The sequence below is a fragment of the Lycorma delicatula genome, chromosome 7 (genome assembly GCF_047948215.1).
Source record: "Lycorma delicatula isolate Av1 chromosome 7, ASM4794821v1, whole genome shotgun sequence".
Lineage (NCBI taxonomy): Eukaryota > Metazoa > Arthropoda > Insecta > Hemiptera > Fulgoridae > Lycorma > Lycorma delicatula.
The window spans coordinates 145,072,776-145,095,667 of record NC_134461.1 but is presented as its reverse complement, the minus strand read 5'-3'; the positions used below and the strand labels follow the sequence as shown (position 1 = coordinate 145,095,667).

Sequence of the window (22,892 nt, the reverse complement as noted above, 5' to 3'; positions counted from 1 at the left end):
TTTATGGTTTCATAAAAAGTTCTTCCCAGCACTGATTTTTCAACTTTGCTTGTCAGTGCTTCAAATTTTCTATAAAGTAAAATATAAATATTTCAAGCAAAATCAATTTTTTGGAGTACATGTAAGTTTCTCCATGTTACAAAAGTAAGATAATGTTTTTTTTAAATCTTTTGTTTGTGTTAGTAAAAATGCTTTACAATTGTAACAATTTTTTTTGTAATTTACTCGTATATTACAATATAACGTTTGAGTCCAATATTGAAAATGTGAATTATAAATAAAGAACAATTAAAATTTAATTAGTTAAATACTAGCTTTTATTGTGGATTTATACAATTAAATTTAAAAAACTGTATCTCCCAAATCATTACTGAAGGATTAGGAAAAAGTAAATAATGCCGAAGTCACCTGCCTACAATCAGTATTACTTAGACTTTATTTAAAAGTTAAGGGGATACTACTGACAGATCAAACCAGCCTTTGAGCTGATAAACAGTATGATTACAGCACTGTAAATATACAAAGAAAAAAAAAAGTGTTTGAAGTACCACTACTGGTGACCTTAAAATTTCAGAAAAATGAATCATGAATTCATATTTCTTGTGTTCCATTTGTACAGCTCTTATAGGTGTTGAGGTTAGGAACAAACAGGAAAGCAAAAAGCAAAATATAAAAGTCATTAAAAAAAGTGCTGGTTATTATGCTAAACAAATTAATGAATGTTTACTGGAGAAAATAAATGTAAGACATAATAATAGCACACAGAGAGGTGAACTCAAAGTGAGAAGAATATGTAAAGTGTTAGATTGATATTGTTTGTGAATTGTGTCTAAGAGTAAGACAGAGACAAAATAATTGCTGAAGAGGCAAGGTGGAGAAAATGGTTGGCCGAATATAGGAAAGAGATTAAAAACACAGAGAAGAATAAGTGAAATTTATAGAATTTTATTACACCACTTTACTTTTATTTCTACCACAGAATAAACTAGGTAATTTTTTATAGAATTTAATGAGTTAGTAAATTTTGTTTAATAATAAAGTGTCCAGTTATTAGTTTTTGGTGATGTGTAAACTTTGCATGTTACGGTTAAATCATTAATTTTATGTGTCTCATTCTATGAGATGACTTATTTATACTTATACAGATTGATTCTGGTGTTTTGTGTTCTTTGTATTTTGATAAATTTCTGCTTTTCCCAATATATAAGTTAGTGCAATAACTGCAGTTTAATTTATTTGCTCATGGGTTGTGAGTATAGATATGTGTTTTATTAGAATGAAATGCAATCTTGTGTACTTTTCTGCTTTGAATTTTCTCCAAAAAAGTAATTCCTTCAGATCAAAATTTTGTGTCTTTTAAAATTATTTTCTTTAAAAGTAATTAACTAACACACACTTAAATAATTTGAAATTTATAAATAGACTAAATCTGACAATAACACATTAAATAAACACAATTCAGATCAAATATAAAACTTATAATTTATTTAGGAGATTTCTTAACCATTTAAAATGAGAACCATCTTGAAACTGGGTTTTAATTATTGAAATTCTTTCTGGAAGCACATTAAAGTATTTTAAGGTTTAAAATTAATAACTGATTATTATTTAAGGGTTTAAACCTTGTTTGCTCTCCTGTTCCAAAAATAATTTTGTTATTGTAATATATGTTTATAGAAAGCCTTGTACTATGATATTTTAAGTGAATGATTTTTTTATATCGTCATATACTGTAGATGTAATTATATATTTATGTTTAATTAGAAAGTAAAAGGCTGTAAATAAACCCATTTAAACAAAAATGAGTACCGCCAATAATACAAGCCTGCAACTGCCTAGACAATTGCATACAGGGCTACCACGTAAGAGTTACTTAGTTATAGTTAATAAGTTGATAGCGTAATAACTTAAAGTCAAAAACTGAGAGTTTTTTGTTCTACAGTGGTTTATTTTCTAGAGATAATACACAAAAATTATTGGAAAATGAAGTTACAGTTTAAAGTTAAAAAAATAGTAGATTTTTTGTAGTTATCAGCTACAAAATATACTGTTTACAAAAAAAAGTAATACTTAGATTTGTTCTTTTAGTATCTATAACGCAAACAGTTTCTCATTAGAAATAAATGTTTATACTTCGGAAATTACTTTTTGAAATCGTAGTTTGTTTTTATCTTGAATACTAGTCATAATGGCAACATTGTTTAATTTGATCTATCTAGGCGCTTAGTTTTGTGTTTTATTTGGAAGTGAAGGTTATGTTTTATCTAATGTTGAATTTGTAGCGGGTCTTTTGTTTTAAAATTGTAGATTTAATCTGCAGTTTGAATGATTGGCATTATGTTTACTGTATAAACTTGTTGATTGTAACATTTTATATTACTATGTAAGTTAGGTATTCTTTAACCAAATCATAGTAAACAGTAACGCTTCTTATTGCATTTCATGATAAATCTTACGGTTATAATCATTGTGTTTAAAATCAAATTTTAGTAACGTATTTTAAAATATATATCTGTTTTATTTAGGTGGTGTAATAATTATTCACAATGTTTGATGTTTACAGTTGGTTAAAATTCATTGATTTAATATTATGTAAGAACAAGTGTTTTCTGTTTTAACTATCAGCAAGACATATTTTTTCAATGATTGCGAAGTTTATATTAATGGTTTAATATGAATAAGAATAAGTTAACATTTTTATAATGAAATAAGTTAAATAATATTCCTTTATCAGTTGTGCCTGTTTTATATTTTGTGTCAGTGACAGATGTTCAATTTTTTGGTCATGATGCAGTTTGCTTCTGGGAAATACATGGCAACTTTGATACTAAAAAAAATTACTTTAGTTGCAGTTTGAGTGTTTCATCTAATGAATAAGAAGTTACCTCTTTTTACTAAACACTGAAAATTATCAGTTTAGATTGTTTATTTCAACAAAATATAAGTAAAAGTGGGATGGATAACGTGCAATAGAAATCTGAACTTTTAAGGGTTTTGGAATGTAGATAGGGATATGAAGTCTACAAAGTATTTAAAAGCATTTTCTTTTGGTCTTTAATTTTATTTCCTTTAGAATATATCTTTATTTTAATCATAGCAATGATAAACTTCAATATATTTGAGGAGCTTGGAATAAAGTATTTTATTCCTTGAGGTATAATGTCTCCCACTTCCCTGTTAACTACATTGCTTCACTTTGGACTGCCATCAGATCGTGAAAGGTTTTTACTTACCAGATGTTTCATCAAAAACTTATTAAGGTTTCGGCAGTGCAAAAGATGTTCAGAACTACCCATGTGAAGATCAACAATGTTCTGTTGTGGTGCAAACAGTGATGCTGACAGGCATTATTGTACAGTTAGAAAGTGTTTCATAATTTGTTTTACATCAATTATTGTAGTTTTTTCAATTATATCAGTTTCAGGAGGCTAATACCCAAACACAGTCACTCTGCTACTTTTTTTTTATATGATTGGAGGTGAATTTTTTTAGCACATAATAAATTACAAGCTTGACTTAGAACTTAGTAGTGGATGAAAGATAAAGATGATACCATTCCACTGCAGTCAGCAGAGCCCTGCATTGTAGGAAATATAATTAATATCCTTTCTTCTATAAAATAACATTGAAGTTTCAAATAGCCATAGTTTTGGAACAAAGCTTGATGTAGAAATGAAGTATATGTCAGAATGAAAAACTGTTCAGTTTTTAAATTTGTAAACAAGTTCTAGTTCAACTACTAAGATCATTAGCCACTTTGAGCTCATTAGTCATCATGATTATGATATAGAGGAAGGTTCAGTATGTTTTGTAGCTTGTTAAGTTTGAATAAGCTACATTTGTTAGGCATGAATGTGTTCAATGAAGAACCACCATGTGAAAATAACATTCATTGATGGAATAAATGACTGAGTATGAACAGCTTATTAAAGCAGTCACATCCAGGATGACTATTAGTGTCTGACAATGCAGTATCAAGCTGTCAAAACATGCTTTTTGCATAGTCTGAAAAAAGTCAGTGCCAGAAGTTTTCTGTAGATTTGAGTGTTCCAGAAACAATTCATGTTTAAAATAAATAACCGTGCTTTACTGGTTACAAAATTCAGAAGTTATGTAAAATTTATTCAGGACAAAATTAAATGGTTAGAATTCATTACAGCATTCTGGATAGATTAGAGCATAATGGAAAGTTTTTTAGTTAGTTTTTTTCAGTGATGAAACAGTGTTTCACATCTCAGGATGATTACATCGGCATAATGTTTAAATGTGGGATACTGAACCATCAATGTTATGGAACATTAGTGTGATTGCTCAAAAGTTAATGTATGTTATGCAATTTGTTGAAGGGAATGTGATGCCTGAAATTTGGAGTACTCCATTTGTAGTTGGATATAGCTCTTCCACGTTTTATCACATTCAGTGGAGTTAACTAAATGAAACATTTCTTCAGCAGTAGATTGAACAGAAATATATAGAACCTGGCATTCATGGTTTCCAGATCTTATCCCTTAGAATTTGTAAATGTCAGGGTTGTGTAAAGACACAAGTATTATCTGTTCAAATAAGAGAGTTGCACTGTTAAAAGAACTGATAACTGAAGCTGTTTCATCTAACACCCAGTAGGTTCTCTGTTGTGTGGGCAAGAGGATGAATATCCTCTTGTCTGTAGGGTAACTTGTACATCAAAATCTCCTGAACAAGTAAGATTCTTGTAGGGTCTCATTATTTTGACTTGTACTTCTTGTGACTTCTTACTGTGTTCCAAAAGTATGACTCTTTTAAACACCATCATTATTTTATGGACATACCTATAATAACTGGTTTCTCATGATCGTGTGTGAAATATAGATAACATGGTAATTATTCAGGTATATTGTGGTTATTATTCAGGTTAGAATTTTCTGTTGACAGATGAAGTATTACCAATTTGCACAGCAAACATGAGGTTTCATTATAGTCATCTAATAAAATTTATTTTATAATGTTAGTTATTTAAAAATAGTTTTTTTTTATAATTATGTATTAATTTATTTTGGTTATTTATTCCTATTCTTATTATTATAAAGTTCATTTTATGAGGGAAACAATTACTGTTGCTAATAATATATAAATAAATTTAAAAAAAAAATGTAGAATCAGAATTCTCACTATTATTTGTTGAATATGAAATGTTTGAGCTTGACTGCTGTCTGTTATTCCCTCAAACTAATACACCAAAACTGAATCTTCACTTTTTAGTTTATTTAATCAACTACAAAAATTCCTTCCAGATTTAAAAAAAAAGTTATATTCATAGTGTTTGAATATGTTAAATTTGGTAAACAGATCCTGAGACACTTCTCAGGAATAGAAATAATTATTACTTTTTAAATTTCTGTAACTCCAGAACTCGTGAACTACTGGGCTAAAATTTTGTTTTTCTCTTGACTAATGATATTCATTAAACTGTCAGTTTCTTTGGTAATGAAATAAACACATCACTTGTGTAGCTGAATTTGATTGGCTTTGTTTACCAATCTGTAGCAATATGTTTAGGTCAGTTAAGAAGCTAGTGGGAAACCATTCACTTCTCACTTACCTTAGTAATCTTGAGAAAGGCTATGCCAATTTCAGAAGTGACTGATATTGAGATATCAGTAAATGACCAAATGCTATGCTACCTACATCCATTATGGTTATGGCACATAACATAAACACAAATTCCAGAATAAATTTTATTATGCATATTCAGAAAGAAGCACTTTCAGAATTTATTATGTATTGAACTCATTTTGATGTTTTATTTTAAGATAGCTTATTTTTTTCTTATGTGAAGTAGTGTGATTTTTCCTCATAACCTTTTAATTTTTTGCGTGTCTGACTGTACTAGGTTATTCACAAAGTTAGTTTATGTTCATGTTGACTTTGATATATTGAAACCCATCTGATTTAATTGTGGTAATACAATGTGTTCATTGTGAATCAAATTCACAGTTACAGTTCACTGTAACTATTATATAAGTAACTGTTATTATATAAGAGAACTGTTGAGGATAATTTGCAAGAAGGACTGTTTTGTCTGTTGTCAGGTTCCATTAAATATCCACTGCTGTGAAAGCACATTTCTGTCACTATTTTTCCATTTCGTAAATTTATTTTTGTTGTCTACCACTACAACAATTTCATCAGGTTTATTTGGCATTATATCCTCAGTAGATGGTACATTCTAAATTTTAATTTAGAAAAGTTCACTTTAAGATATTTAATCAGTACTACATTAAATGTTGCTGTAATGCTAGCTTATACCAGATAGAGCTAAATGTATTAGATTTATTGTAAATTAAAAGCTGTGTCAGTTAATGTACATAATGAAAAATTGATATCAAAAAATAAATTATGAAAGTAAACCTATTATATGAATTGATTGTTTAATGTGCATTAAACTTCAATCCCTGTAATTAATCATTTAAAATACTAGTCGATTTTATGTTGATGCAGAAAAAGCCTCAGTTAAATATTTGGTTTCTAGTTGTAGAGATTGCGAGTTCAAACCAGGAGCTCTTTTTTAAAATTTATAAAAAAAATACACTGAAGTGTTCCCCTGTTGATTCATAACCAAAAGTTTATGTACAGACACTATTTTGGTTGATGGCATTAAAATGTGGCACTTTGACAACATATTGGAAGAAATATTTTTTCATCCACACTCTGCTGTAATAATAAAATTATTATTGGATCATTAATATACATCATGATAGTGGCTGTAAACTAATAGTTGGATTCTTACATTGTAACTTATTACATTTTTCAGATTCTTAAGTATACATTTTAGATTGATCTGAATCCATCTGCAGGAACTTGAACTTCTATGTGTCTAACTGCAGGTAATTAATTAATTCATTAAATTCAACTTAACTAATGCAAGTAGTATATGATAATTGCCATGTGGTGGTGGTGAAGCAGTATTATTTTAACGGATGCCTGTCTACTTTTCTTTGTGTCTTCATGAATAAAATATTTAACTGTTTCTTATTTTATGAATAATGAAGGTGTTAGTGTGAGTGCTAATCTAGATGTAACCATAATACTTTCAGTTGCTTTTATGAGCATTTTCAATGACTGGTGATCTCTTTCTTACCTTGGCATCAGCTGGTGTTATTACTGGCAGTTGTTGCGAGTTAAGCTGTCACGTATTTGGAATATGGTCGAAAAGTTTGTTGGATTTTAATTATGTCTGTTATTTACTTCATTGTTGTTGAAACACAACACTCATTATGATGATAATACCATTCGCACTGGCCTCCATGGCACAAGTAGTAACATCTTGGCCTTTAATCTGGAGGTCCTGGGTTCGAATCCCAGTCAGGCACAGCATTTTTTATACACATTTCCATATCCCATGCACAAGCTTCAAGCTTATGTGGCAATACCATAAAAAAAAATTTGTGTAATGCTAGTCTGTTAAGATATGGTCCCTTTTTAATGTGTTTGTAGGAAAAATATCAACATTGTTATTCATTTTAATGAATTTTTTTTTATTTGCATTTGTGAAGCGGTTGGCTAATGTCGATTTTAAAATATTGGCCAATTTGGACATTTGAAAGTCCTATATTTGTATGGAAGACATTTAAGTGTGATTGCATATTTCTTTGAAGCTGTATCTGACTGACCATAAAAAATAATAATTATGAAAAATGGATAGTTTATAGTGTTCAGTTCTTCTATATAGCCTTAAGATGACAGGATCTGTTCAATATTCTGTGGATCATGCTTTTTAAGTAAAATTATTTATATGAGTCGGATATGACTCATTTTTATTAACAGTAAATGAAAATGTGTGCCATGGTTTGGTTTCTGTATTTTGAAAATGTGTATTTTGGGTTGTGTTTGAAATGGTAAGGCAAGAAAATTTATTTGTATTTTTCATAAAGTTTTGCTCAAATGTTTAATTTGTGGAGTATTTTTATGTTCATTAATACGAGGGTGAATCAAATGATTCGCCCTGTACCGCAAATATGCGATAATGCTTTTTATAAATTTATTGATTAATAATATACACAATTCATACCTTTATCATATCTTTATCTTGTCTTCTGCATGATCTACTTCTCTGTTCGGAGGAGTTAAACAAGCTGGTTCCCCCTCTTTAACACACTGAACATTAACGCCCCTCTCCGTCATCCAGCTTGGAACCGCTTGCTGCATAGAATAGCAAAATTACCGTTTAAATTTGATATTCACCCTTGTAATAGTTATTCACATTATATTGTGTTACCTTGGTATGACAAGATGGTTTCATCATTTCTGAGGCTATGCATTATTTTATATGCATACTTGGTGGCATTGGAAACTTACAGAAAGTTTTTTCTGTAGCATTTATGTTTTCTGGACAAAAAAAATGATGTGATTTTCACAGGCCTCTTTTAAAGCCAACTTTATACTTTCAAGAGTGTTCTGTAGAGACCAAAACAAATGATGTCTGATATTGCAAGGACCGGACTATACAGTAAATGCATTAAAACTTCCCTGCCAAGCTCTTTCAATTTCCAACAGGTTACCAAAAATATATGGGTCTGGCATTGTCATGGTGAAAGAAGATATCTTTCATATTGATCAATACTCATCACATTATCTTGATTGCTTCACATAATCTTTCCAGTTGTTGACAGGTTAGAATCATTGTTTAACAGGGCAGCTCATTGTGAACAATTCCTTTCCAATCACAAACACACACAAAATCAATTTTCTTAGTGTTAATTTGCCACTGTTTGCAAAGCTTCATCTTACTTTTATCATGATTTTTTTTCTGTACATTGTCATGTTCAACAGTAATTTATAGAACAAATTTTCTGTCCAGATCATTTTTCATTGATTGTAATGAGCTGTTTCAAATTGTTTTGATTTTGTTCCATTTTAGCAGCAATTCGCACATGGAAATTTGATCCATTAAATTTTTAATTTTAAATCATTTGGCATCCAAACAATGAATTTTGTCTTCTTCAAACTGTTTAAAACTGTTCTGTAGTCATTATTTACTTTGCTATTAGTATTATATATTCTAATTTTCCAGTCTTGCTCAATTTTTTCCATGATTTCATAGACTTTTTCATTCATGACTGACCAGAGCAAGGTGCATCATTGACATCAAAATTTTCAGATTGAAAACATTTGTACCACATGTATCGATGCTGAATTATGTCCATAAACATCATAATTTTTTTAGCAGCCTGAGTTGCATTCTTTCCTTTTTTGTAATAGAATTCAAAATGTATCATATTTCTTCCTTATTTTTACTCATTTTAGTGGGGGAATAACTTTTAAATAAATATTATTACCTTTCAAAAAATACTCAGTGATGTCTACTTTGAAAAGCACTCAAGTGTTGCCAGATTTGATTACCAGTACCAGAGTTATGCGATCCTAAAGCCATCTACCAGGAGAATAAAAAGAAACTTTTTCCCCAACTTCAAATTATATATATTATTATTATTTATGTTTATGTAATTTCTAATGTCCTCTTCCATACGTTCTGCACATCATTAGGCTAGAACATCTTGGTAATTTATTACTGGGCTTATGAGAACATTAGCTTTATTATTTGGATTGATTAAAAAGTAGTAGAGTCAGGATATTTTGTTTTAAGAAGCATTCATGTGCATTTAGATTTGCTTAATGGTGTTTTCAGTTTTGATTTGGTATATTGGTTGGTAATGTTGTTTTTATGAATGTGATCTACATCTTTATTGTTGATGTGTCTTTATTTGAAATCATTTGCAAGCTTCAATTAATTGCAATGCTCTATCATGACACTGCGCTGAACACCTTGGGTTATGAAGCATATCTGCTCAATGTACTCAAATAAGATTTATTTTATTTATTATCTTTATCCATGAATGTTTTTTCATGTTAAAAATTTTCAGTAGCACTATTACTTCACTTGTATCAGTTAACCTAGTATAGGAACTAGTCCACAGTTGTGTTTGTTTCTAAACTTGTTCTTAAATGCTGACTAAACTAAAATTCTAAATACTTAATTTGAATAAATTCTCTACACAAAATAAATATGTGATTTGGGCCCGTGCTCTTTGGTTAATAAAATCCAAGGTCTCAATGTGTTATCAAAGTTCATGTTTTTTCTTCTGGTCATGCAGTGTAATGGTGCCAAACCAAATCTACTACCCTATGAAGTCAGGATTTCTTAACTGCAGGAAAATTATATATGTTTTTATTTATAAATGTGCAATCTATGTTAAAAAGAAATGTTACTTACTTAAAAAAAAAAAAATGAGATATCCACCTCGGTGTAATCAGAGTACAGAACGTTTTTTTATGTAACTCAACAAAATACTTTGACTTAGAGCCTTTTTATACTAAAATTTAAATCTTTAATTACTGAACCATTTTTAAGAAATGTCTCCATCAATTGATTTAATTAAAACAATTTTTTTTAATACAGTGTTACTTTGATAATTAATTTTTAAAAAATACTATTCAAAAATTAAAAAAAAAAAAACATTTATTTTCTGCATCCCATTCAACGTGTATGTAGATTTTAATCAAGTAATTTTTATTAGCAGCTTCTAAATTATGAATTGACTTGTATTTTATTTTTTTGTATTTAACTACATATTTTATACCTTCGTGTATTTACTTTAAGGGTATTTCATGTGCTTATTTTTGAAATAATATAGACCTTAATCACACTAATTTTATAATTAATTATGTATTTAAGGTTTTATTGTTCTGATTAAGGTTTTACCAGTTTCCCTTAATCCATCCAAGTAAAGATTAAATAAAAATCATTGAGATATATCAACACCCTTTATCGATTGATATAATGTATTATTATGTACTGATCAGAATATTCATTTGTGCTACAGTGTGTCATTCTGTCTCCTCATTGTATTTATGTTACATTAATTAAATTATTATTTTTATTTCAGATAATAAAATAAAAGCTTTATTCATTATAAGTTGTTAGACTACAAGAATTTTTATTACTTCTATTTAAAAATATTGGTATAAAAACTAATATTTGTGAATGACAGAAAATTTTGTGTAGCACTGATGTTTTAAAATTATGAGTTATTTTCAATGGGCATGTGCTCCCCTCATTCTCTCTCTCTCTGCGCGTGCGCGCGCGTGTGTGTTTGTTTGTTTTAGGGGTTTTTAATGATTAATTTATTTATATTATGAATACAGGTAACATGTTCATATCATCTTCTAACTCTAATGATAAAGGAAAAAAGATGTTGTCTGATTTGATTGATTCAACAATACTGGGTGATGATAATCAGATGTCATTGTATGATGATTTGAAATCGTTTAAAGAAGTTGTATTTCAAAGTGATTCTGAAGAAGATATAACTGATGGAAAAACGTTAACTTCTTTGGTAAGCCACAAATGTTTTTTTTAAATTTGTTAATTTGATATATTCTACAGAGAATTGCTGCTTTCCTTTCAGCCATGTTTTTTTACTTAGTATGTTGAAAAAATACCCATCTAATGAAAATATGTATAATTTTGATTTTTTAAGTTTTTAATATCTGTACCTTGAAATTCAATAAAACTTGAGTTAATTTAAAATGTATTTATTTCTACTGAAGTAACCTTGGACTGATAGTAAATGACTTGACATCTTATTGGGTGAATGAAATTGATCTTGCTATTCATCTTACTCCTTTTCAGTAATTGAAATTTAATAATGTTTGATCTGATACAGTAAATACTAAAATACACAGCAAATGAAGTAGTGCTTGAAACAAATATGTATTTAAGCTTTGGTTGAAGTACACAAAATGGTGTGCCACGGAGCAGAGTGCATGCCGATTTGGTTTTTAGGAGCATCAAGATAGCAAAATATAAACATTGAACAACTTATTGTAGAGGTTATGCAACAAAACTTTCTCAATTTTTTTTGTGTTTATTCTTGATGTCATCTTTAATTTTCTCTAATTTATAATTGAATATCGTCAGTGATATCCTTATATTTTTAAAGAGCCTGTCATGGTGTCCATTCAATACATGAAAAGATTATGGTACTCCCCACATGTGTCGTGTCACACTGATCACATACTTCAAGCACTTAATCTTGTCCTTTTGTTTAATAATACATATTTTGGTATTAAAAGAAACTGTGATCAACTTTGGACCATGGATAACATGAATAAGATGTTGTACTTGTGTGTTTTGTTATTTCATTATCTATATATTTCAATGCTGCTTTGCATCACATCACTCTGTTTGATTGTTAGCTCTAAGCTGACTTATCTTATTCATGGACCAATTCAATAAGATGAATTCATTTTATTGACAGTTAGGTGAATGTTATTTTTTAACAATAAGACTTTATTGTTGGAATCTTAGCCTTAAATGTTACAGTTTAGTGAAAGCAGTCCCTTATAGCTCGTAAAGTTTAAACAAAATGGTCTGTTTAAGGACTGTTAGATTGTTTACCATATTGTTTGCCAAAATTAGTTCAGTGTGTTCATTAGATCATTAACACCTGGTATTCATATTAATGAAAAAACCTTTACCTTCATATTATTTACAACTTTTAATATACATGGTCTTTTGATTTAATTTGCACATTTTTAAGTTAATGGATTTATGAATGTATTTTGTATCAACCTTTTGTTTGTAGGTAAGAGAATCCTATTTAAAGCATTTAAGGCTAGTCTTAAAACAGAATTACCAAGTGTGGTATGAAAACTACATAAATTGTAATGTTTCAATTGAAAAGGAAGAATTAAAGTATCTTTCTGATATTGATACTGAGAAGTGTGTAAAATTTCTTGAGCAGAAGGCTTTACGATCATGTATGATAGCAAGTTTGTACCAGAAAGCAATGGTTCATTTGGTAAGTAATGTTTTACTAGATTCAAATTACATTAACACTTTATCAGCAATTATCTGAAAACTGCCTAATCACAGGATTACAATTATCTGTACTTGAACTTCTAATTAATAAAAATGTATGCAGTACCGTTGGATAACTATTTACTCAATTACAGTTTATATTATTTTGAATTACAGTAATTAAAATGTTAAAAAAATAATATTTTTAAGTTTATTTACGAATGATTTAGATTGAAAACTATTAACCAGATTATGACAGTTACTGATAATTAGGAAGCAATTTAATAAAAGTTACATTCACATTATATGAGGAGAATAGTTTTGCTTTATTTTAATTTTAAACCAGTATTTTACTTAATCTGTTGACTGCAACAATCTTGGTTGAATTTACCACAGTGTAGTATAAGACCCTGTCATTCTGTGTTTGTGATCTTTGTAGTGTAGAAGGTAACTCTTGGGCTTTGTACCCATCTATCTATGCCATTTGTCTCTTGTGTTCCATATTAATCTGGAAACAGGATAATTTATTACATGTCCCTGAGATCTATGCTTTACTCACATATTGCCATTGTTTACTTAAAAAGAATATCTTGCCAGCTGTAATGGTGGTAACAACAGAAAAAAAATGTTATCTTGTATTATCTTTAATATTTTTTTTTTTGGAAAACCAACAATTGATTGATATTTCACATTTTTACTTCTACTGAAATGTTCTTATAGGCAATGTAAGTGTTACATTTATATCATTAAAAAAAATAAAAAATAAGATTTTTTTAAATATTAATAATGTAATAAGATCTGAAAAGATACAGTAGGAAAGCTTATTATTAGAACTCATATATAATATAATATTATGTGGGAGAAAATGTGTAAAAACAGTAATTTGATATCTTGTGTAAAATTATAATAAATTTCAGAATTTTTACTTTCCTACAGATCTCTTGCTGCTACAGCAGCATAGTTATAAAGGGAAAGTAGAAATCGGCTAAAATTTTGGGTATCTGGGTTTTTGCAAATGTTGATGTTTCAAAATTCCCTTAAACCAAGAAACAAAAATAAAAATTATACAAATTTCCAGATGTATTTATGTAAGTATGTTTGTTGATCTGTATTTTTATTAATGTTTTAGACTGGATCAATATAAATTCTTTGAGAATGACTTAAAAGATTTCTATGTGTGGGCATTGATTGCATTCAATTTTGGACAGAATTGAAAAAAGGGAGGGGGTATTTTTTACCATTAATAATTTTTGATTTTTTGTAATTTGGACATTGAAAATTGAGCTTTAGTAAGAAAAAAAATTTTAAAGTCAAATGAATTTAGAGGTGGGGCTTATCCAACATTATTTTAAACAGTTTTTTGCCTCATCTCTCAAAAACCCATTGAAATAAAAATTAATTGGACTATTATATTCTAGTTTTGGCTTGATTTTCAATCTCATCAGAGAAAAGGGCGATAGTAACCGTTTTTTTTTTAAACCTTGCATTTTTTAACTTTGCTGAATTATATTGCACCAAATTGGCTGAAGTATTAAAGTAAATAATAACTGTAATAAACTTTTAAGCTTTAGAAAAACAAGCGGGCTGAATGAGACCCTTACTTAAAATATCAAATTTTTTAAACCTTAATGTTTAAGATTGAAAATCAATAGCATCTACTATTAATGTAAATGTCATGGAAACTTTTTAAAAAAAGGGAATCTTGTGGAAGCTGACTTCTAAGGAAGTTTTTTTAATTTTTTGTGATCCTTTATCTGTTTTTCAAGTTGTGGCTGTTATTAAAAATTCTATATGAAATAAGTTGTCAAACAAGGAATAAATGGGATCCAAATTTTTTTTACTAAAAGTTTTTAAATTAAAGAATTTTGATTTTTTTCTCTTTTTTTTGGTCTTCAGTCATTTGACTGGTTTGATGCAGCTCCCCAAGATTCCCTATCTAATGCTAGTCGTTTCATTTCGGTATACCCTTACATCCTACATCCCTAACAATTTATTTAACATATTCCAAATGTTGTCTGCCTGCACAATGTTTTCCTTCACCTGTCCCTCCAGTATTAAAGCGAATATTCCAGGATGCCTTAATATTTGGCCTATAAGCCTGTCTCTTCTTTTGACTGTATTTTTCAAAATGATTTTTTCTTCATCGATTTGCCGTAACACCTCTTCATTTGTCACTTTATCCACCCATCTGATTTTTAACATTCTCCTGTAGCAAAATTGCACCACATTTCAAAAGTTTCTAATCTTTTCTTCTCAGGTACTCCGATCGTCCAAGTTTCACTGCCCTATAAAGCTACGCTTCAAACATATACTTTCAAAAATTTTTACCTGACGTTTAAATTAATTGTTGTTGTAAACAAATTATATTTCTGACTGAAGGCTCGTTTTACCTGTGCTATTCGACTTTTTTTTCTCATTTTACTTTTAATACTCTATACATTTCAAGATAACAATTTCATTAGGTCAGATCATATCCAAATTTTTTTCTGAAAGTCCTGATTTTTTTTTAAATTTTATTCAAAATATTAAATAACAAAGACATTAATATTTGAAAACCTCATTGTATATTTGAAGTAAAAATCTTTCACAGGCACTGTGGAACAGTTATGCAATTCTTTGGTTGCTTTTTCAATATCATTTTTTATAATTACTTTTACTGTAATTTGAATTTCTATGTTAAAATAGAATATTTTTGTGTAAAACAGTATGACTTTTGGAAACAAAGTTAAATAAAATGTATATATTGGGATTGAGTGAAGTGAGGTGGGAACAACAGAGTGAATTGAAGAGTGGCAAAGGTACCATATTTATTGTGAAAGAATGAAATTAAAAAATGGAGTGACAATAATTAGAGGAATAAAGTAGCAAAATGGGTGCAGGAAGTATGTTATGTAAATGATAGATTAATATTGTTAAGGATTGGGATTTCACTAAAAGATTATATATGAGTAAAAAAGACGATGATTTTTAAAGAATATTTTTTAAAAAATATATAATTTTTTTTTAGTACAAATTGTTTTGTATAAAATTAAAAATGTATATTCAATTTTATTTTCCTTTTTACAAAAATTTTTAAATAATAAACATCCAAAAGTAAAAATATCGTTTTGGGGATGGGTGCCCTTTATTGAAACCTCTCTTAAATCCACCCCAATCATAATGTTTAGTAGTACCATTTTTGTTTTTCTTTTGTTTCACTTTATATTATAACATTTCTTTAATTATAAATACCTCTTTATGTTTTATTTCTGTCAGGTGTTCTCTGTGGTTCTGTAAAGTTTGATTGCTTGTTTTTCTTTTAGTTCCTTCTTGATGTTTTTATAGTTAATGTTTTCCATGTTTCTTCCTGATCTTATTCAAGAACAACTCTCCATATATTTTCACAACCACTTAAAACATTTTTTTGTTTTACTAAGCTCCCTTGAATACTTTCTTTAACTTTATATCTTAAAAAAGCTTTGTTTTGTTGTTAGATTGAATTTTTATAAATAAAAAGTAAGATTGAAAAGAAAAAGGTTTCTTATTGAAATTTCCAAAAGGAGTGATTTAAAAATATCATATTGATTAAACATTGTTAAAGAGAAATTACGCTTCTGTTTTAAGTTAATTTTGTATACTCTTTTTTGCCCTCTTTCTAACATTTATTGCCTCTGATTTGTCAAGAAACTTGTCGAAGCATACAATATCAGACATGAATTGGCTGATCAGTGATCAGAAATTGAATAAAAATATTAAATTCGTGATCATTTCCAGCCAATTCATAACTAATGTGTTTACCAATATAAAAAGAATGACATCCACAAAGCCTTAATCTTATTCTCATAGAAAGTTTGTGATTCCATTAAAAAAAAGTTGTTGCTTGTGTGCATCCAGCAACATCAGTTATCTTCTTTGAAAGAAAATCAACTTAAGTAAGAATATGTAATGAAATTAGTAGATCTCTGCTGTAGCAAATCTACAAAGTTATTAATGATAAACAGCTTAATAATTTTCCACTTTAGTAGTAGTAGTCTGCTGAGGGTGAGGCCCTTGGTAGCTAGAGTTGAATAACTTTGCCAGCTTTTTTTCATGTTGTTTGATCAGAAAAATATCAAAATCATTAGAAAATAATTTAAATTAAAAAAATAATAATTTGCTTATAATTTATTTGGACAGTTTTTTTTTATTGGCTAATATCAGTAAAAGGGTTCAAATTCCAGTCAGGCAATGTCATTTTCACACGCTACAAAAATTGTCATTCATCTCAAACTCTGAAGCAATACCTAACAGTAGTCCCGGAGGTAAAAAAAAAAAACAAAAAAATCAGTAAAAGTGAGTGAGTGACAAAATATCTGGTTTTTACACTTACTGTATCTGAAGAACTCAGCTGGTCAAAAACTTTTTTAAATTAATGAAACTCTTTTTGTAAAATTATTACAAATTAGTTTGTCCGAAACATTGTTATTTTACTTATATTGAAGTACTTAAAAAAGTCTGTCATAAAAATTAACAGAACAGAAGTTACTCTATTTAATAATATATAAATATTTTATTTATTGATGTAAAAATAATTGAGATTAGCATAAAAATAAATAAATAAAATAACAGCTGTTAAGAGTGTAATAAAATTAATTATAAAAGTTACAAAATTAGAATAATTGGCTTAATTTTTAAATATTTTACACTAATGTATTTTTTCCTGACAAAAAAAGTTGTTACATTCGTGGAATGTGTTTGAAAGCAGTTTAAATTATAACCTCTAGTTTTTTACTTTTTTTTTTTTTTTGTTAAAGGTCTTTGAAACTATTTAGTATATTTCCACTAATGTTGAACTGTTGATCATCTACCCTGATATCAGTTGTATATATATAATATCTAGTTGTAATAGGAGTGGTGAATCATTGTTAATTAAAGTTAAGAAGCTTTTAGAAAATCTTTCAATCATATTATCATAAAGTAAATTAAAGTATGTGTAAATTATTTTATATTCTTGTAATTAATGTTTTCATTTTCTTAATTATTCAAGTGTTTGTTTTTTTTTTGTCTATTTTCCCAGTCTTGATTTGTAGATGTGTGAAGTATAAAAATATTATTACAAATTAAAAAAAAAAAAATTTGTTTGAAGTAAACTGTCCAAAGTTAATGGAATTTAACTTATTTTTGCACTAGGTTACTTGCTAAATTGTTTGGTCACTTTAATTTTGCTACTGGTCAAGAACAAAATATTTATAGCATAAGCTTGATGGAATTAGTTAAAAATTAATAGAAATCAGTTTATTAGATGAATATCAACAAACTGAGATTATTAATTACATTTATTAACTTTTTTTTTTTTTAATTTTTACTAAAGTAGAACATTACAAAATTTTCCAATCATAAGAATTGTTAATTAAATGTAAAAGTTATTAAATGAAACATTAGTTATAAATTATTTCTTTTTTATTTATAATTTATTGAATTAGATGTATTGTTGACAAAAAGGTCTGAGGGAATAATTGACAAAAAATGAATTCACAAATTTAAGAAAAATGAATCTAATTATTTATTTTATATTTATGATGGGCTGCTTCCTAGAAAACTTAGCAAAAAGAAAAAAATTTCTTTTAATCAAAAAACAATTGTAAATAAAATTAGTAAATTAATTTTTTTGAATTTCATTACAAGGAGTTTGTATGACTAAGTATGCTGCATTTGTTGCAGTCTTTTCTTTATATCCGTATTTATATAAATAGTTGTGAAAAGTAACTTCTTTGATGTTTGTTAAATAAAAGGTACTTGTCTTTGTGTCTAATATTTACATAAAATATTATTTCTATTTTTTGTATTTGAGGTAATTAAATCTGTGCTGTACTTAAACTGATTTCTAAAAACATTACTTGTTTAACGTCTCAATCTATTTCTTTAAGTTACTTTGATCTCTTGTAGGATAGGTAGGTTGGACTCACAGAACTCTTTGGAAAGGCATTCACATTACCTGTCAAACTAAATATGTCTTCTCCATTATCCTTGATATTTTGCATCTGGTGGATATTTGTTAGATGACCTGGTGATTTTTTGCTAGATGATCCATGTTAAGATTGTAGGAAGGCTCTTTGAATTCTTTCGTATTTGTGTGATTTTGTAGTGGTGGTGACCCTATTTGGAGACTGTTCCTATAAGTGGAGATACAAACTTCCAAACCTAGGATTGAGATACAGATAGGTTAAAATTAGTTTTCTCTGAATTAGTAAAGATTATTTATTTTTATTACAGTTCAATGTAATGTATATCTATGTTTGAATGAATATTATGTATGCCAAGTAAAACATTTTTTGAGATTTTTTTTCTATTCTCCCTGCTGATTTGCTTATTTTTTTTACATTACTGTATATTTATTTATTGTATAATAATGTTTAGTTGTTAACTTTATATTTCTGTTTCAGATATCTGAGGTAAAGCTCAAGACAAAAGAAACAAAATTATTTGATTATTTAAGTAGAATTAGTGAACTAAATATATTTACATCTGATAAATGTATACAAACTGATAAAGTAATAATTGAAAGATGTAATGTAGAATCGCAAACAATTGGTAGTACAAATTTGATAAATTTAAATAGAAATAAAAAACCATTTAAAACGGTTTCGTTGTTAGATTTACCATTACCTGACCCTAAAGATGTACTTCAGTCATTAGGTAGTGATTTTATAGAAAAAAATAATCCTGTTAACATGAAAACAAATTCGTTAAAATCATTTAATGATAATATTCATCATTCAAAAGAAACTGTTGCTAAAGTACAACCGCAGCCAAGGAAACCATTTTGTAAAGTTTTAAGTAACGTATCAGGTCATGAACAAGACTTTGCTCCTGAATCAAAAAGAAGAAAAATAAATAGTGTTTCTAGTTCTGTTAGTAATGTAAATAATTGTACAAGTAATAATAATAATGTATTTGTAAATAATAAGTTAAAACAAAAGATTGATAATTATGATTTAATTAACATGTTGACTGATGATTGTAGTACTAATACCACCACTACTTCTACCATTATTACTACCACAACTTCAACTATTACTAATACTACTATTAATAATAATAATATTAATTTTAATAGTTATGAAAATAATATAGATGATAGTTCAGATTTGTTTGCACCACCAAATATTGCTACCGATTGTGCTTTTTTTGAAAATAATATTAACAAAAGTAATAATGAAGTTGCTCAAGAAAATTTTGCTTCTCTTGATGATCGAATTGCTGAATTTGGCAATCTAATTAATGAAGAATCAAATTCTTCTACTTCATGTGCAAAAACAAAACAGTCTGGACCATCTCTGCCTAATTCTTCTATCCGAGGTCATCGTGGATCGTGGTTCATCGAAATGACTGCTTATTATTGTAATTTTGCCAAAGTTTTTTTATCTCTTAATGATAATAAAAAAATAAAAGTGAAAGGAAGATTAAATAAATTTTTTGGTTCTGATAATAATGATGATGATGAAACAAGTGTGAGTGATAATATTGAATTGACTGAAGGAAATTTATCGATATGTAGAAAAAGAACAGCAAATATGGTTGTGGCAGAATTGACTCCGTATTTTGAAGCAAAAAAAATTCCAAATAGAGATTTATTTAAAGAGTTTGCTAAACGTGTCACAAATTCAATATTGTCAAGAACTTATGCTTCAGGTATTTATATTTTCTACCTTAATTAAAATTTTACTTTTAATTAATTGTAATTTAAATATTAGGCATGAGATATTGAATTGTTTTAGTAGTTTATTTAATTTCATGTTTTTACTATTTACAATGGACTATAACAAGTGTGTTATTCTGTGTGTTTAAGTTTGTGATGTAAAAGGGTTGACTGAAAATCTGCTTAATTCAAATAAGTACAGCTATGCAACCTCTTGATCGAGGCTAATATTATGAAAAAAAAAATCATCTAGTGAGCTTCCTTCACAGTTTGTTTTGATCTTAGTTCTAAAACTTTTTAAGATTTAACACTAATCTTTTGATATTATTGTAGATTTAAATTCCATGAGTTCTGTCTTATAAATAACTTGTGGTCCCAAAACACTGCAATCATTATTTTATTTATAGTGATAGCTTAAGTTTTTGACTCCTCAGGGTGAATAAATGTGGATCCATTATTTGGACTGTCCTAGATTTATACATTCATGACCCTGCCCGTATTTAAATTTATATTACAATGTTGTCAGGGTATTTGTCAGCCTTTTTATTATAGCACCAAGGAATTTCAAGGCCATTTGACATATGTTATTGTTCCCGCCTGCGTTGGAGGCTTTACAGCCTCGTGATGGAAGCATGGCAGTGAGTGAGAGTTCCTTGATGCGGTTGCTTTGTTCAACCGACATCAGTAGTTTACCTTAGCAAATTGCTGTCTTTGACAAGATAAATTAATTATTGATAGTCATTATTGACACCCATCTGATTTTTAACATTCTCCTATAGCACCACATTTCAAAAGCTTCTAATCTTTTCTTCTCAGGTACTCCGATTGTCCAAGTTTCACTTCCATATAAAGCGACACTCCAAACATATACTTTCAAAAATCTTTTCCTGACATTTAAATTTTTGAAAAAGTAAACAAATTATATTTCTTACTGAAGGCTCGTTTCGCTTGTGCTGTTCGGCATTTTATATCACTCCTGCTTCGTCCATCTTTAGTAATTCTACTTCCCAAATAACAAAATTCTTCTACCTCCATAATCTTTTCTCCTCCTATTTTCACATTCAGTGGTCCATCTTTGTTATTTCTACTACATTATTTCTACTCTGATTTTTATGAAATTTGAAATACATCTTATTTAGGATAAGTTATTTCTTTACAGTTGAAATTATTTGTCAGAAACGCCTTACGCCATAGTTATATTCCTTGTAAGTTACAAAGTACCCTCACAAAAACTTCATAATTCAGCATTGTACAAGTGTAATATATAATATTTTCAAACTAAATAATTTGGTTTCAATGAAATTAAGTTAAGTATGAGATTAGATTCATTTAAGACTAAATTAACTTAAGCTAAGCTTAAGGTGTGGATTTCAGTAAATGTACGATATGTATTATTTACGAAGTAAATAACTTTGTTTAACTGAAATTAAATTGAGTTTAGGTTAAGGTTAGCTTGGTGTACAAGTAATTTATAAATTTGACAGAAACTTACAGTCATTTAGCTGATGAAGTTACAATCTAAAACTTCTGCTTAATTTAACCTCAAACAAATCTAACCCTATTCTTAATTAAGTTTAACTGAAACTGAATTACTTAGTCAGCAAATAATGTATATTACATGTATATAGTGCAAAATAATAAAATGTTGGATGTGGGTACTTTGTAACTTATGATGGATGTAATGCTGGTGAAAGGCTTTTCCAGCAAATAATTTCAGATGTACCTATTTAGTACCGAATAACTTAGACCCCAAATACCATCACACGGATCGGTTGTATCAAGGATGTATTGACCAAGATCGGTTGTATCGTCAATAAAAGCTGTATTTCCCTTATACAGTTCTGCGATTAAATTAACACATTTCTTTTCCGTACCTATTGAGGCTAAAGGTAGACAAAGATACTGTTATGTGTAGGTCAATCAAAAGCTTTGCAAAAACTTACAAATGCTAAGTAAAGTTTTATTCTATATTTCTTGACCTTTTGAATCAACTGATTTATCATATGCAGGTGGTCGGTCTGCTGTCCAAAACTCTTTCCTAAGATCTGCTTATTCCACTGTTAAAGTTTCTTCCACCTTTCTCATTATTTTGTTATTCGGTATTTTGCAAATAGTTTACATAATGCTTGACTAAGTGATATAGACTGGTAATTTTCAATTTTATTTCTATCCTCCTCTTTTAAAATGCAATATAATTTTAGACTGCCTCCATTGAGATGAAATCACTTTCTTAACCAAGCTGGTGTTAAAAAGATCCTCAAAAGCTGCTACCATTTCTTCACTTTCTGCCTTAATTAACTCATTGACCTGGAGCCTTTTTATTTTCAAATTCTCAATTGTGCTTTTCACACACTGCTTCATTTTCATCCACTTCATCTGTTTAAGAAATTTCAGCTT

General features: G+C 28.4%; 1 protein-coding gene across 1 annotated transcript in view; it reads left to right on the top strand.

The window, feature by feature from the left end:
• The first annotated feature begins 2,252 nt into the window (after positions 1–2,252).
• Positions 2,253–22,892, top strand: part of LOC142328157 (uncharacterized) — a 32,839-nt gene continuing 12,199 nt past the window's right edge. Inside the window, exons 1-5 of the mRNA XM_075371700.1 lie at positions 2,253–2,383; positions 6,791–6,863; positions 11,182–11,372; positions 12,624–12,839; positions 19,240–20,488. Of these exons, the coding sequence (XP_075227815.1) occupies positions 6,848–6,863; positions 11,182–11,372; positions 12,624–12,839; positions 19,240–20,488 (1,672 nt within the window). The 5' untranslated portion in view covers positions 2,253–2,383; positions 6,791–6,847. The remainder of the gene's footprint in view (positions 2,384–6,790; positions 6,864–11,181; positions 11,373–12,623; positions 12,840–19,239; positions 20,489–22,892) is intronic.